General features: G+C 35.7%; 1 protein-coding gene and 1 pseudogene across 1 annotated transcript in view; both read left to right on the top strand.

The window, feature by feature from the left end:
• The window catches only part of LOC102765497 (cysteine-rich hydrophobic domain-containing protein 1), a gene marked incomplete at its 5' end in the record, with an annotated part of 30,556 nt that extends 21,619 nt beyond the window's left edge, over positions 1-8,937 (top strand). The window contains 3 exons of the mRNA XM_006761822.2: positions 4,774-4,830; positions 5,094-5,153; positions 7,563-8,937. Coding sequence (XP_006761885.1) covers positions 4,774-4,830; positions 5,094-5,153; positions 7,563-7,613 — 168 coding nt within the window. The remainder of the gene's footprint in view (positions 1-4,773; positions 4,831-5,093; positions 5,154-7,562) is intronic.
• Positions 8,938-14,345: 5,408 nt separating this feature from the next.
• Positions 14,346-17,903, top strand: part of LOC102765201 — a 40,397-nt pseudogene continuing 36,839 nt past the window's right edge.

Genomic DNA, 17,903 nt, shown 5'->3' with positions numbered 1-17,903 from the left:
AAGGAAGTTTTTAATTTCTTGCTTGATATCATTGGTAACCCATTCATTGTTTAATAACATACTATGTAACCTCCATGTGTTTGAATGTTTTTGAGATTTTTATTGTAGTTGATTTCTACTGTTTTTGCCCTTATGATCTGAGGAGATTCTTGGTATTATTTCAATATTCTTGAACTTGTATAGACTTATTTCGTGTCCTGACATGTGGTCTATCTTTCAGATTATTCCATGTACACTTGAGAAGAACGTATTTTTTTTTTTTTTGCTTTGAAGTGAAATACTCTGAAGATCCCAATTAAATCCATCTGATTTAGTGTGACATTTAAGGCTGCTGTTTCCTTGTTACTATTTTGTCTGAAAGTATTATCCATTGATGTCAATGTGGTATTAAAATCCCCTACTATGACTGTACTGCTGTCAATCTATCCCTTTATATCTATCAAGATTTGATTTCTATATTTAAGAGGATGCAAAAATGTTTACAAGGTTAAATCATCTTGTTGGATTGAACTCTTTATCATTATCTAATGTCCTCCTTTTTCTCTTATTATAGCATTTTTAAAGTATATTCCATGGGATATAAGTACTGCTACCTCAGCTTTTTTTTTTTTAATTTCCATTTTTAAGATATGTTTTTTTCCCATCTCTTTACTTTCAGTCTATGTGCATGCTTTGTTCTCAGGTGGGTCTTTTGTATACACCATATATATGGTTCTTGTTTTCTTATCCATTCTGTCACTTTATAATTTTCATTGGAACATTTAATCTATGTACATTTAAAGTCATTATTGATAGGTACATATTTATTACCATTTTATTCTTTAAACCTATGTTCCTCTCTTTTCTTAAAGAAGATCCACTAACATTTCATATAATATTGGTTTGATGATCATGAACTCCATTAGCTTTTTCTTGCCTTAGAAACCATTTATTTCTCCTTCAATTCTAAATGATAGGCTCACTTGGTTAGAATTGTCTTGGTTATAGGTCCTTGGTTTTCATCATTTTGAATATATCATGCCAATCCCTTCTGCCCTGAAATGTTTCTTTTGAGAAATCAACTGACAGTCTTACGGGAGCTCTCTTGGAGATAAATAACTGTCTTTTTCTTGGTGCTTTTTTTTTTTTCAATATGTTTTTATTGATTTCAAAGAGAGGAAGGGAGAGGGAGAGAGGGATAGAAACATCTATGATGAGAGAGAATCATTGACTGGCTTCTTCCTCCTCAACCCCTACTGGGGATAGAGCCTGAAACCTGGGTCTGTGCCCTGACAGGGAATCAAACCATGACCTCCTGGTTCATGGGTCAATGCTCAATCATTGAGCAATACTGGCCCAGGCTCTCTTGATGCTTCTAAGATTCTCTCTTTGTCTTTAACTATTGCCATTTTATTTATGACTAGAGGCCCAGTGCACAAAATTCATGCTTGGATAGGGTCCCTAGGCCTGGCTGGCAATCAAGTCCAATTGGGGCCTTCCGTCTCCTGGCTGCCAGCTGCCGGCCAGGGCCTTCCTTCATTCTGTGTTGCCCCCTGGTGGTCAGTGCACACCATAGCAAGTGGTCAAACTCCCAAGGGGACAATTTACATATTAGCCTTTTATTATATAGTATGTTCTTTGTGTTGCCCTCTTTGGTTTCATCTTGTTTGGGACTCAGCATATTCTGAACTTGTGTATCTTTTTTCTTTAGCAGGTTATGGAAGTTTTCAGTCATTATTTCTTCAAATAGGTTCTCAATCCCTTGCTCTCTTTTCCTTCTGGTACTTTTATGATATAGATGTTGCCACCCTTGATGTTGTTTCAGATGTCCCTTAAAATATCCTCATTTTTAAAATTTTTTTTTGCTGCTCTGATGGACATTTTCTGCTACCTGGTCTTCCAAGTAGCCACTTTAGTTCTCTGCTTCACCTAATCTATTTATTCCTTCCAGTATGTTCTTCATTTCAGTTATTTTAGTCTTCATTTCTGACTGGTTCCTTTTTATGTTTTCTTTATCCTTTTTTATCCTTGCTATCTCCTTGGTGAAGTTCTCGCTCAATTCCTTGAGCATCCTTTTAACCATTCTTTTGAACTCTGTATCTGGTAGATTTCTTGCCTCAATTTCATTTAGCCCTTTTTTTGGAGATTTCTTCAGCTCTTTCAGCTGAGGCATGTTTCTTTGTTTTCCCATTTTGGCTGCTTCTCTTTGTTTGTTTCTATGTATTAAGTAGATCTGCTATATTTCTCAGTCTTGGTTGAGTGGCCTAATATACTAAGTGTCTTGTGGCGCCATCTCCCTGACCACCTGAGCCAGGACTGTTTCTTGTATAATTTATATGAGCCTTGATTGCTGTTGGCATGTCCATGGCTGCTATTGACTCTAAAGCTGGCTGGCTGTGCAGATTTGCCAAGATCACAGAGTATGAGCAGCTGAGCAAGGTTTGATCGCACATTGCATAATTTGCCCCAGCACGTTCCTGGTGCTGGCTGAGAGCTCCCTTTAGGAGTGGCACTTACAGAGTTTATCAGATGGTGCTCTGTTAGTTCTGTTGTGTTCTGTTAGCTCTGTTGTCTTCTGTGAAGGGACTCCAGTGCAGGTCAATATCAGACACTTCCTGTGACCAGCTGGGGCTACCTATTATGAAATATAAAGCCAACTGCATTTGTTAGCTGTCTGTTCTTAGCCAGGGTGCATGTGAAGTGAGAAGGGCCAAACTGTGAACCTAGGCCTGCTGCTTCCTGTACCAGGCCTGCAGCAAATGGCCCAAGGCACCCCAAGACCCACTACTGCCTGCCAGTTTCCCATACATCTCAGCCACTGAAATAGCATCAGGTGGTACTTAGTGAGTCACCAGGGTGGGGCAAGTGGTGTTTGCCAAGTTAAAACAGTTTCAGGCTTGGTGCCAGTGTTGGGTTTGAGGCCACTCGGCAAAAGTCTCAGAGTACACAAAGGCCAGCTGTCACCCACCTGGGGCCTGTGGAACTTTGTGGTTGGGCAGTTTCAAGGAGCCTTCAGAATGGAGCTAGGAAAGTTCACCAGGCTAATGCAGATTAAGATATGGCTGTGTGGAGGGAGGGCTCAACACAAGAAAGTTAATGCCTGTTCACAGTGGAGGAAGATGGCTCTAGACATGAAGCCATACAACGGCTCTTCCTGTATATGTCACCTCCTCAAGAATCAGTGGAATTCCTCAAGCATTTTTTAGGAAATACTATAATGTGGGTCCAGAGTGGTTGCTACTGACAGTGCCTCGGGTCTTGTGGGAATTGGGTAGGGTGGGGCCTTAGAGAGTCACCAGGGTAGAGCTAGTATACCTCACCAGGCTAATACCCAGTGGAGAGAGTCCTCAACCCAGGAAAAGATGCCTGTGGGTTGCACAGGAGGAGGATTCAATTCAGGGACATTGGCAGCTGTCCCTCTGGCCCTCATGTTAAAATCATACAACTTAGTCTCTCTGTATGACTCTGGGGCTCTGCCGAGCTGCCATCCCTCTGCAGGAGCCCAGGGTGGATCCCTTCAAGCAAGTGTTTGTGTGCTGTCTTTTTAAGATGACACCTGGATTTTCACCAGCCTTCTGTTTCACCTGAATGGAAGGAATCCCCACTGATTTTCACAGCCATTTGTTATGTGGGCTCTTCTTGCCGGCATTGGTGTTCTGGGTTTAAGAGCCCTGTTTTGGGCTGAGACCCCCTCACTTTTCGGGGGGTCTGGGTTTTTCTTTGTGGAAAGATTTATAATTACTAATTCAATCTCTTTCTTTAACTATCTGAATTTGTTTAGAGAGATTCTTTCAAGTGCAAGGTCCCCACGGCTAACTCTAGCTGGTAGTGTTGCTGATTTGGCCCACTGTAAATGTGCTGAATACAATTGCTATTGGTTGTTAACTTACGTAGGTGAACAGGTAGAATAGTTTCTTGTGCTAGTGCTTTGGAAATCATTTCAAATATAGTCTTATATGTAAATTATATGTAAATAGTTTTAAAATGTAACAATACCTATTAGCTTGTTTATCAGAAACATTATAAAACTCTTTAAATAAGAATTCAAATGCCTAGTAATATTTTATTTTAATGTTTTCAAAGGTTTTGAAAGCTTTTCTTACTCCCTACAAAATATATGCACTCCAAATGGAGAAATTCAACCTCTGTTCTTCTGTTTACTACAGGGCTGTTTCTCTATATTTTTCGCTCTAAATACAAGTTTTCTCACTGGCTGTTTTTAAGATTTTTTTTTCAGTGGAAATTCTGATATATGTTGGCTTGCTTTACTGAACCTGTAGACCTGGACTGACTACTGAATGCCAAGCATTGTGCTAGGAGTTCTGATAGGAAAATTTTCTGAGAGAAATCATATTAGCTTGGCATATTGCATGTATATTGAAAAAGTAACCTTGTGGAAAAATATATGAAAATGTAGATTACATTCATAAATAGACTTCTAGAAGTATTAGTAATGTTTCACAATAATTCAGTGAATGGACTCACAACACAGGGTAATTTGTATACATTTCCTTTTGAAATGCATATATTAAAATCTCACATATGCAAGTGTGTATGTGTGTGTATATATGAAGGAGGGAGGGAATGCGATCTTATTATAATAACCACCTGAAATATCGCTCCTCTTTTGGAAGTTTCTGTCAATTACATTGTGGGGTTTTTTTTCTAATTTCTAATAGAAAAACAAGAGGAGAAAATAATGGGATCTTACAAATAAGCAGAAAAATATAGGTACACATAGTTTATAAAGTTCCTTAAGTCATCTCGTAACAAAGTCTTGATTCTTACTCTTAGACCAGAAGATCAATTCAGAAGTTATTAGAATGGGAAAATAACAGATTATATCACAAGGTAAGAAATTTAAGCAAATAAGTACCCTGTCTATATATTTGTATTATTAAATTGAAAAAAATTAGAATTTTTCAGGCCACAAAAGAATGGATTAGAGAATTAATACTCAATTTTCAATGTATATTCTTTAACAGGTATTTTTAAATGCTATTTTTTTTTATCTTGTACTTACTCTTGGATTGTTTTCAGTGATTTATTCAAATGTATTGGTAATAATTAGTATAAATTGATAACAAAATTCTTAACAAACTGTACTTTCTTAGCTTGCTTTACACTGGAAGTTGACTAAAAGGAAATGTGAAACTAGCAATATGATGGAGTATGTAAGTATGCAGTTGTTTTTTAATTAAACTATTGTTGATCCCATCCTAATTGTTACATTTTACTACATTTACCATTTGTCAAATCATCTTTCTACCTTTTTTCTCCTCAGGCTGAACTTTAATCAGTTAAAACATAGAGGTTTTCTCCACCTTCTTTAGCTTTGTAGACAACATAAGATATCTTGAAAGCTAGCAGTTATTTAGAGCTTAGAAAAATCTCATCTAGTGTGCTCAGATGAAAATATTGCACACTGACCTGGCTGATGTGGGTCAGTTGGTTGGGCATCGTCCCATGCACCAAAAGGTTGCTGGTTCAATTCCCAGTCAGGGCACATGATCAGGTTGTGGGCTCGATCCCCGGTAGGGGGTGAGCAAGAGGCAGCCGATCAATGTTATGCTCTCACATCAGTGTTCCTCTCTTCTCTCTTCTTCTTTCTCCAAAAATCAATAAACTATTTTTTATAAAAGAAGCCTGGCCAGTGTGGCTCATTGGATAAGCATAGACCCATGAAACCAGGAAGTCATGGTTTGATTCCTGGTCAGGGTACATGCCCAGGTTGTGGGCTCCATCCCCAGTAGGGGGCATGCAGAAGGCAGCTGATCAATGATTTTCTCTCATATTGATGTTTCTATCCCTCTCTCACTCTTCCTTCCTCTCTGTGAAATAAATAAAAGCATAGTTTTTTAAATTGTTAAAGTTTTTTTTAAAAAAAGCAATGATTGTTTTTTAAAAGAAGAAAATATTGCACAACTTTAATCTTTTAACATAGGTGCAAACCATTGCATATGGTGATGGGTGCAGCTGTAATCTTGTTGAAGCCTGCTTAATATAGGAACTGATTTCTGGATTCATTTGCCTGCCTTTTTTTTTCCTTAGCTGACATTTTTTTTTAGTAAAGAAACTGTAGTTTCTATATTTTTTACTGAAACCTAGGCAATCTTAATCATAAAACATAAATTCACATATAGCCAATGTGATAACATCATTAACATTGAAAAGAATATGAAATTTATCCAAGTTTCAAGTTACTGACATGCAGTATATCCTATATAATAAAGAGGTAATATGCAAATTGACCATCATGCCCCTGCACAAGATGGCTGCCCCTATGTGGACACAAGATGGCCGGCAGGGGAGGGCAGTTGCAGGTGATCAGGCCTGCAGCGGAGGGCAGTTAGAGGAGACCAGGCCAGCAGGGGATGGCAGTTGGGGGGAGATCGGGCCAGCGGGGGAGGGCAGTTAGGGCCATCCAGGAGGACAGGCAGAGGCGGTTAGGGGTTGGTCAGGCCTACAGGCAGAGGTAGTTAGGGGGCGATCAGGCCAGCAGGCAGACGTGGTTAGGGTTGATCAGGCAGGCAGGCAAGCGGTTAGGAGCCAGGAGTCCCAAATTGCGAGAGGGATCCTGGATTGGAGAGGGTGCAGGCGGGGCTGAAGGACGCACTCCCCTGCCCTGCATGACTTTAGTGCACTGGGCCTCTAGTATTAAAATAACTCTGTACCTTTTCCTTGCGTCAGCATATGGAAGACTGGTGTGATTTGTAAGTGATCAGGCTGGCAGGCAGAAGCAGTTAGGGGCAATCAGGCAGGCAGGCAGGCAAGCAGTTGGAAGCCAGCAGTCCTGGATTGTGAGAGGGATGTCTGAGGGGTCCCAGATTGGAGAGGGTGCGAGCTGGGCTGAGGGTTCCCCCTGCCCAGTGCACAAATTTCATGCACTAGGCCTCTAGTATTTCATAATAAACATTCCATTTCCATTGCCAAAATAAGGATTGTTATGGTATCTTTCTCCACTTTGAATAGTTTTTTGAGGGAAATGTACAAATGACCACAAATCTAAAATCTACTATTATAAATTTACATATTAAATTTATGTAACTTTACAAATATTTTTGTAAATATCTTTTCATTATCATATTTTCAAACCTTTAATTAAAATGTTTTAATCCATTTAGATACTTTATTATTTTTTACAAACAACTTGTAAAAGATAGTAATACTCAAGCAAATAGCAGCTTTAATAGAAAAATATATAGATGTAATATAGATAAAGGTATTTTTCTAATCCGTATAGCACAACTTTAATTTCTTCCACTTTGCTAAAAAAAAGGGGGGGGGGGAGATGTGGAAGGACATAATAATGTAATAGGGTTTACTTTTCTTCACCTAAACAAATAGTTATTTTAAATCAGGTAATAAAAACTGTTAGCTATAGTAAGTAATTATATTTGCCAATTTGATTTAATTTTCAATCTAACAAAAATATGTGGTAAATTCTTTTTATAACTGTTTTATATATTTCACTTATAAAATATAGTCCTGTGAACAATGAGTATAAGGTTTCTGGGATATATGTAAGATATAGTCAATGAAAATTATTATGTCAAATATTCTTGTTTGTTTTTATTTTACAGGTAATACTAATAGAATTCTTACCAAAATATCCCATATTCCGACCTGACTGAGGAATTTTATTCAGTCACTTCTGTGTTACCTGTCATTTCCTACCCTTAGTGCCTTGTAGATGATTTTGGAATGAAGATGGTCTCCTTTGCTGTGTTCAATTTATTCTTTATAATGGTAGAATATTTTCCTCACTCTTTTGTGTTGGTTTAAGAAGAAAATTTGCACATCTTTTTTTGTTGTTGTTGTTAAATGAGGCTTGTGTTTTGCACTCTCCATTTTTAAATAAATACACACATACATGTGTATATGTAGTTGCCATTAAAGATAAAACATTAGTGCTGGCGCTTTAAAAAAAAAACCAAAAACTGTTCTAAGCATGCTGCCTTATAATTTTCCTACTTGCTGTTTCTAAATAGGCATCATTTTTCTAGGCTACTTTAATGCTCTGTAATCCCATATTAAACATACATAAGTAAGCTATTGGTAGCTTTTAGCAATGGTTTTACTCTTTCCTGCTTGTAAAGGACATGCAATTAATAGCACTGGTTCTGTCCTGCACTTAGCTAAATTATCATTTATGTTAGTGGATAAAATATTTAAACTCCTAACGACTTGTAAATATTGTCTCTTTGCATAATGTACAATGTGGTATGCCATGGTTTACAGAATTTAATATTGCTCTTACTGTATTGCCAACAATTCTGCATAGATTTTAATATGATTGAAGTTTGTAAGCATCCTTTGGAATGTACATACTGTTAACATGCTATTGTATGGCAAAGCCACAATAAGTATGTTAAAAATTTCAGCTGTAGAACAGGGTTGCCCTTTGTAATGAGTTGATTAAAATTAAAATAATTTGAGATATTCTGCCTTGCACCTAAAACCAAGAACCTGATTTTTTCCATTTAATTTAGTAGTTCCAGTTTTGTCCTCCATTTCCACCCCCAAAAGAATTCATTTGACATCTGACACATTTCACGGCCTCAGTATTCTCATTTATTTACCTTAATGTTTCATTTCCCTTGTTTGAAAATACAGACAATTATGACTTATAAAGGAATATTTCAAGATTTCAAATGGCTTAGATGGTGGGTAGATCCCCATGAATGCCACTGCTAACCCCCTTTTGGAGTTCTGATATTCTACTTTGGGAAAGAGAGAGCTAATTGAAAAGCTGTACCTAAAGTATATGTAGTGGCTGAATCATAACTGATAAAATATTCTTAATCTTATTTTTGAGGATCTTTTTTCAACATTTGGATATTATAAATAAGGAAAGACAAGTATTTAGACCAAAATATTTTACTTTATAAATTCACCCCATATATAGCCTTTTCATTGGTATGTGCATATTTCGCCTCACAATTAAGATAAGTGAGAACACCACACTTTAATTCTTCTAGAATTTGAATATATATATATATATATGTATATATACACACATTATTTGTAATTCTTAGTGCTAAAAATAAAAATATCTGGGACTAAATAATATTTTATTTATTACCTTTTATTGCTTTTAGTAAAGTTTCTTAGGCAAGCATTTATCCCAGTGAAGAGAACAATCATTTCTTCATACAAGGTCAAACATTTTAAAGCCACTTGTAAAATTTATGCCTACTTTGTCATCCACAGTCTTATACCAGTAATAGAAGAGGGGAAAAAAGAAACCTTATTTGATATGTGACTATAATTTTTGCCCAAACACTTTTTCACCTCCCTCAGTAGAGCCCCATTACCATGCCACCCAGCCACCCAGAATATAACTTTTCATATGTTGTGTGTGTCTGCAAATATCATGTTTCTATGCTGCACAACTGAAGGTGTATTTTTATAGACAAGGTGGAAACCTCTGAAAATGCATACCAAATGTCTTTTTTTATAGGTAAGGTCAGGGAAACATTTTATCTGTGGTTTATGTTCCGGTTAATATCATCAGGTTTATGCTTCAAACTGTGACAGTTTAATACCAAAATTGATTTGAAAAATAATACAAAATTCCTAATTATCACTGATAGAATAATTACTTGTAAATGTCAATCCATAAAAATCTCATTTTTTATATAAATTTAGCATTTAGCCATGTGATGGTCATTGTAACTTTTTCTACCATGTATAAATCACACTTGGTTTTACTCAAAGAACAGCAGAAAGTAGTGAATCGTTTCCATGATATAAATATTGAGACAGAAATAGAGTGCATCTGAAAGTCACAAAGTATAATTCAAGTTACAATAGTATTTGTTATAAAAACCATTTGTATAAACTTAATTTTAAAACCTACTCTAATTGCTTTTAAATGTGTTACTTTATTGATCATTATGCTGGTTGACTCATTTTATTTTCTTGAAACTATTCAGAAGATAACCAGTATTCTTTTTTACTTTCTTATATGACTGCTTTTTCAAGCTATTTGCATTTGGCTGGGGCTAATTTTCATTTGGGGTTTTAGAATGCTTTGGGGGAGGCATTGTTTTCAATGAAATTGGCAACAGTGAATGCTGAAATGACAGAGCATACTAGTGGTCATTAATTCCTCCCCCTGGTCTTTTTTCTTTTATCCTCAAGATAGAATGTACTCAGATATTTTCATCAAGTTAGTAAAATATTTTTGTGAAAGTTGTTTTTTAATTGAAGAAAGTAATTTTTAATTATTTTGCTACATAATAATCCTTTATTAAACTTGCTGTGGTCATTTCCAGAGAAAATAACATGTATTTGCCAAAGTATATAAATCTCACACATCTTTAAGGTTACAAGTTAAAACTGGTTCCTCTCTAACTTACCTTTATGCAGCTCCATCCCCATTACACCTTTAAACACTTGAATTGTAGATAAAATGAAATAAACTTTAACCCTTTTTCAACTATTCTTTGTTCCCTTTTAACCCTCATATTAATTTAGGAAAGAGACCATTGTAGTCAACTGTTAGAAGTGGATGGGAAAGTGCCTTGTCTTTTTTGAACAAAATTAGCATCTTATGTGAAAGGAGGCAGAATAGATGAATTGGTAGAAATTAGATTTAAAACTATCTTTTCAATTAAAGTATATTTCACTAACACATTATATTTCTTCTACTTGTTTAAATCTGTTTAAAGCCTGTTTTTTTCTTTTCCCCTAATCATGTGATCCATTAGTGACAAAATATTACAGAACAAGACTGTCACTCACAAAACTAGTTTAATTCTAATGCTAGTGCAAGTGTAATTTAACATGGTTCTGGAACAACAATGGTCTTGGATTGAAGCCCCACCAAAACCCACTTAAGTATTGAATAGACATACTATTCATATTATTATGACCTTTAATACTGTCTGATCAGTCGAACTGTATTAATACTTAGTACTCTACCATTTTTAATGAAATTTATTCTTGTTTTGTAATAATTGGAGTGAAGTTCCACAACATTTGTAAGTCTTTGAAAAAATAGGGTTTTTTTCAAATGTATGAGAGCTTTAAAAATTAACATTTTAATTTTGCTTACAAATAACCCACCACTTACAAAATCAAACCTCAATAACTCACTACTTCCTGAGGTTGTGGGTTCAATCCCTGATCAAGGCACAAACAAGAATGAACCAATGAATGCATAGATGGGTGGAACTAGGGATCAATATTTCTCTCTCTCTTACCCCCTCCCTCTAAAAATCAATCAATAAATAAAATATTTTTAAAAGAAACCTCACTGCTTGAATAATATTTCATTAGAATTTATTTTTATCTAGAAAAATATAGAAATTATATCTGTTTAATGGGAGCAGTTTCACATAGTGGAAATATTTTTTGCTAATTTGATTATAAGATGCTCAAATTTATTGAAATTAGATCCTCCTATGCCTATAAAATTCTACTTTAAAAATCCATTTTGCAACAATTGTCAAACTGTTTGGGTTCCTTTAAATGGTGAACTATAGGAAAATTGTCCACAGAAAAGAAATTGGTTTATTAACATTACCTTTTTATGTAATATGCGGTCTAAAAATAAGGTTGATGATGGCAACCTGAGAATATGTTTTCTTTTCTGTGGACTTCAGATTCATACTATATGAGGAAATTATCTAATCTTATGGGCTCCTTAAAAGTCACTTAAATTACATGTCAATCTCTTTATCTGTAAAATCATGGGGTTTAGCCTAGAGCTAGACAGAAAATTAGAAATCACCTAATCATATTCTTTGATTTTAGGAATACTTAAGAAATTTTTACCTTACAGAATATCAGAATGATTTTCCTTAAATCTACTACACTTTGTAAGTATTCCCAGAGTGCCTTGCATGCAGTAAGTTTGATTCACCAACTGGCTCCTAGCTGGTATGTATTCATATCACACAGACTTAAGGAACCTTATGCTTGCTAGACCTCAGCCCTATATGGTAATAAGAATTAATGTAATTTCTCTAGGAACTGAGGACAGGTCTGTAGTGTTTGCCTATGCGGAGTCTAACTACATAGTTGATATCCAGACAAAAATTATAGCTGTAACAACAATGGAGATATGGGAGGACCTACTTTAACATTAATGTAAAAAGTTTCATATTCTATCCGTTATCTGTTTCAGTGACTTATTAAGCTCCACATCTTCAAAAAGATCAGTTGGAACAAATTGATAATATTAAATGGAAAGGAAAGTGGTATGAAATTCAAACCCAAGTCACTTCTGGTTGGTTCAGTTCTTAGCTCTGCTGCTTAATTCCTCTGTACCTTGTGTCCTCATTGTGTAAGTGGGGACAATATTCTTGTCCTACCTCACAGGGGAATTGAAGATTTTTTTCATATATTAATGTGATTTTTGAAGTTGACTGGAAGATATACTGGGCATCATAGTTTTGTATTTTTAAATAAATTGCTTTAAATCTGTTATGTTTTCTTTCTCAGTTAAACCCTGCAGAATGAGTGTTACAGTTAATGTGATTTTCAGTGGTAAATTTTGTTACCAATCCCCTATGTGTTAACATGGGTAGTTGTGTTACGTTAAGTTACGTTACGTTACGTTACGTTACGTTATGTTATGTTATGCTAATACTTGATTTAGGGAGGAAAAGCGGGTAGATATAAACCAGTGGTTCCCAACGTGGGGCAGATGAAGATAGCAGTAAAGGCATCTTTGAACCCTTTTCAATATTTTGAAAAGTATACTAGAGATCATATATTTGCTCATAATATTTTTTCTGCACAAGTCAACTAAGGATTTGAATTTCCATGCATTTTGCTTATATTTTTTCAATTCTATGTAACAGTAGTTATGACACACTGATCAAAAGCTGTGGATGGCAGCAGAATAATAAAAAAATCAGAAAGCCTATTACATACAATTTAGTAAACAAAATACTTGAAAACATGGGAAGGAATAATAAAGGGATTCTTATGGTGAAATGTTGGGATCCACTTTTATAAAGTAACTAAGATTATTTGACCCTCTCCACAGACTGCTTACCCCATCCCTAAATAATGAAATGCTAGATTATGTGTGTTTGTGTTTTTGGCAAGATTGGACTATATAACTTCAGGTTAGAACTTGCCTTCAGTTTTGTTTGTTTGTTTCAGAATTATATAACTGAGCTAATTTATTTAGATGTGTATGTGAAGTATACTACACACACATAGAATTGCAAATGTGGAAAGTGTTATAATGTCATGTTCTAGCATCAGAGTAAAAATCATCTTCTGAGATTCAAAGTAGTTCTGCTCATAAACTCAATGTGATGAGTCAAGGCAATACTCTCTCAGAGTTCCTTTTATTCCTGCATATTTTCTTTGCATTTATCTTGGATTAATTTTCTATTTTTCTAGTAAAAATAGAAATAGTATAAAATTGTTTTAATAGACTTTGAAACAAGGTATAAATGTTTGAAATTATATAATCTGTGAGCTAGTTTGCCATCCTTGGACTAACCACATAAATGAGTCTCACCTGCAAAAACAAGAAATCTTGGTAGCCAAAGCAGGCATTGATCAAAACATCTGTTTGAAAAATCTAGGATTTCTATTTTTTGGCAGAGGATTCCTATTGGGACAACTTTTTTAGAAAAGAATAGAAGTGGCTATGTCCATTCAAGCCAAGAACTTCCATGCATCTTATATTGTGACATAGCCTGTGGAATGAATTCATTTTTCTCCTTTGAGTTCTGGAGTAACCCCCCGCAAGAACTTAACCTATTTATGGCTGTGCCAAAATTAAGAATACCTGCCTCTCAGAAACTTTTGCTGCTGCTTCTGTCATCGTTCACTTGTCAGATATAAAATTTTATTATCTCAGGATGCAAAATTACAATAAAGTGCAAATCTATGTTAATGAATTGAATTGTGTGTTCTTTGCTGAATCTTCCTTTCTTCCTTCTCTTCCCTGTTTTCACCATTATAATTCTTCCTTTTAAAAAATTTATTTTGCATATTGCCCTTTTACACATTTGCTAGTGTTATGTCTGACCCTGTAAGTAATTCATGCTATTTATTGTTTTTGGGAGCCTTTGTTGTGCCTAATTCTTGGCATTTGGCTAAGTAGGAATATATATATATATATATAACCCTAAGTGACCGGTCGACCGTTGGACCAGTAGCTATGACGTGCATTGACCACTAGGGGGCAGGCGCTCAATGCAGGAGCTGCCCCCTGGTGGTCAGTGCATTCCCACAGCGGGAGCACTGCTCAGTGACGGATCCGGTGCCAGATGCCAGGCTCACAGCTGGAATGCAGCTGGAGTGGAATGAGCCTCTCCTGCCTCCCCAGCAGCACTACCCAGCAATGGCCATGGCAGGCGGCAGGCACATGCAGGCACAGCGGGGCCGGGATGAATCCCAGCCTGGACTTGGACTCCCCTCTGGCCACCTGCTGCTTTGCGTACTACTACATCCTACTCAAGCTGATTAACAAGTAATAATACTAGATTACTTAAACTTATGAGAAACTTGCAAGTTCAACAAAACAGCAAAATGTAACTAACAAAAAAACCTATTTAATATTCCCCACTATCTTTGGTAATTGTACTGAATATGTCAAAAAGACTTTAAATTCAAAATATTAAAGCAGAGATGATACACTAACCTACAGAGAAGTTTCATAATGTTTTGTTTCAAAATTCTTTTTTTTAAAACTATAGTATATGGGTGGAGCAAAAAAAATTATACTTTTCATTGATAACTTCTTGGATGTGGAGTAGCATGTGTTGTATGGAAAATACTTTTTATGGTATTTTATACCATTGAGGGCCAAAGCCACAGGCCCTTAAATCTGCCATTAAATAATATTTAACACTTAATGAGATACTTCACTTACCTAAATGTATAAAATTCTCTGAGAAAACACAGAATTCTCCCATTGTAGTTAACCATAAATCTGAGTTGTAATTCCTGTTCTGTCAACTGAGTGACCTCTAGGAAATATCAGGACACTCAGTGAGTGTGATTTTATCCATTATACCCAAGGTAGGACGTTGGGTTAGATCAAGATTGCAAGCTAAGCTATAGCCAATCCTCAGACATGTCTTTTTGACACATTTTTTTCTCATATTTTAAATTAGTTGCATGAACTTAAAAGTAAGAGACTTCATATGTATGCCGAAACCGGTTTGGCTCAGTGGATAGAGCGTCGGCCTGCGGACTGAAGGGTCCCAGGTTCGATTCCGGTCAAGGGCATGTATCTGGGTTGCGGGCGCATCCCCAGTGGGAGATGTGCAGGAGGCAGCCGATCGATGTCTCTCTCTCATCGATGTTTCTAACTCTCTATCTCTCTCCCTTCCTCTCTGTAAAAACTCAATAAAATATATTTTAAAAAAAATGTTAAAAAAAAAGAGACTTCATATGTGAATAGTCAATTAGAGCTGAGTAGCAGCCTGTCCCTTTTATATGAAGCATTTATTTTCTGTTTTTCCATGGTTGTTAACTATTCCCTCTTGTCTCCCTGAAACTCAGGTTGTATTGTTTTTCTTGTATAGTTTTTTTTCAAAAGCAAAATATTTCTTGATCAAAATATGTTTTGATCTCTTTCAAAATTGAGAAAAAGTATAGACCATAACACCTTCATATATCCTTTTTAAAAGTTTGGTGGGTTTGGAGAATGGAGACAGGATTTTGTGTGTGTGTGGAAGGGAAGTGTTTTCTTATAAATGACCTATTTTATTTATTGATGATATCTAGTGATTGTGGGCAATTGATATCACAGCCCCTGATCTAGATTATCATTAAAGCCACATTTGATTCTGACATTGTGAGTTTCCATGAGATGAGTCTATAACATACGTGTATTTTAAATTGTTATTCTTTTGAAGGTCTGTATATGATGATGAATGGATGATGTTTATGAAACTGGCCAAGCTTCCAAATAGAATAGTGGAATCAAAATCTCTACCTACTCCCCTAGCCGGTTTGGCTCAGTGGCTAGAGCATTGGCCTGCAGACTGAAGGGCCTTGGGTTCAATTCTGGTCAAGGGCACATACCTCGGTTGTAGGCTCTTCCCTTGTCCAGGCCCTAGTTGGGACTCATGCAGGAGGCAATCAATTGATGTGCTTCTCCCACATTGATATTTCTCTCTGTCTTTCCCACTCTCTAAAAATCAATGGAAAAATATCCTCAAGTGAAGATTAGAAAAAAAAATCTCCACCTAGTGAAGATTTCTAGGCTGGTGTGGCTTATATGGTTGGGCATTGACCTATGAACCAGGAGGTCAGGATTCCTGGTCAGGGCACATGCCTGAATTTCAGGCTCCATCTCCAGTAGGGGGCGTGCAGGAGGAGCCGATCATTGATTCTCTCTCATCATTGATGTTTCTATCTCTCCCTCTCCCTTCCTCTCTGAAATCAATAAAAATATATTTTAAAAAACTATGAAGAAATAGAAGTATGACGAAAAAATAAAAATCTCATAATCTCACAATCTTTATCATTTTAATTTTAAGTTGCATAACATTTGATGTATGTGTATAGTGCCTTTTTTTAAAAGTTTTTAATTATATTGTATGCTGTGTATATTTGCATATTTTCCCATATTGATATGTAATCTTTGAAATTTTATATAGTAGTACAATGTTTATGACAAAATTTAGTCATTTTCCACTGTTTGGGATTTAGTTTGTTTTCAATGTTTTTCTATTATGAATAATGTCTACATGAGCATATTCTTTTTATAAAATTTATTGGGATGACATCGGTTACTAAGATTATATAGGATTTAAGTTTACATTTCTATAATACATCATCTGTATACTGCATTCTGTGTTCACCACTCAAAATCAATTCTTCTGTCACCATATACTTGACTTCTTTTACCTTTTACTATCCCCCCAACACCTCTTCCTTCTGGTTACCATTATACTGCTTTCTGTGTCTAGAACTTTCTTTTTCTTGTTTGTTCATTTTTTACTTTCAGTTTTATATCCTACTTATACGTGAAATCATATGGTTCTTAACTTTTTCTATCTTATTTATTTCACTTAGCATGATATTCTCAACCTTCATCTATGTTATGTTGTCTCAAATAGCAGTATTCCAAATCTTTTCTTATGGCTGAATAGTATTCCATAGTATTTATGTACCACATCTTCTTTATCCAACCCTCTATCAAAGGACACTTTGGTTGTCTCCAAATCTTAGCTACCATGAATAGTGTTGCAGTGAACATAAGGGTGCATGTATCTTTGCAGATAAATGTTTTCAAATTTTTCTGGTAGATACCCAGAAGAGGAGTTGCTGGGTCATATGATAACTCTATTTTTTAAATTTATTTTTATTTTTAAATTCTTTATTGTTGAAAGTATTACATATGTCCCCCTTTTATGCTTAATTTTTGAGATAACTCCATACTGTTTTTCACAGTGGCTGTACCAGTTTACGTGCCCACCAGCAGTGAGTGAGGGTTCCTTTTTCTCCACAACCTCTCCAAAATTTTTTATTACTTTTCTTATTGATAATATACATTCTAACAGGTGTGACGTGGTATCTCATTGTAGTCTTGATTTGCACTTCCCTAATAGCTAGTGAAATTTAGTATATTTTCATATATTTGTTGGCCATTTGTATTTCTTCTGGGGAGAAGTGTCTATTTAGGTCCTCTGTCCATTTTTTCTTTTTTAATTCTCACCCACGTATATATTTTTAAATTGATTTTTAAAGAGAGATATAGAGAAGCATCCATCAGTTACCTCCCATAAGAGTTCTGACTGGGGATTGAACACATAACCCAGACATGTGCTCCGACCCAGAATTGAGCCCCAACCTTTTGGTGCATGGGAGGACACTCCATCCAACTGAGCCACTCTGCCAGGGTCTATGCCCATTTTTAAATTGGATTGTACGTTTGTTTGTATGAGTTATTTATATATTTTATATTTTGACAACTTTTCAGGGTTGTTGTT

This window comes from Myotis davidii, unplaced genomic scaffold (assembly GCF_000327345.1).
Source record: "Myotis davidii unplaced genomic scaffold, ASM32734v1 scaffold418, whole genome shotgun sequence".
In the NCBI taxonomy this organism is placed as follows: Eukaryota; Metazoa; Chordata; class Mammalia; order Chiroptera; family Vespertilionidae; genus Myotis; species Myotis davidii.
Note: the sequence above shows the minus strand (reverse complement) of the source record. Positions and strands in the feature narration are given on the sequence as shown.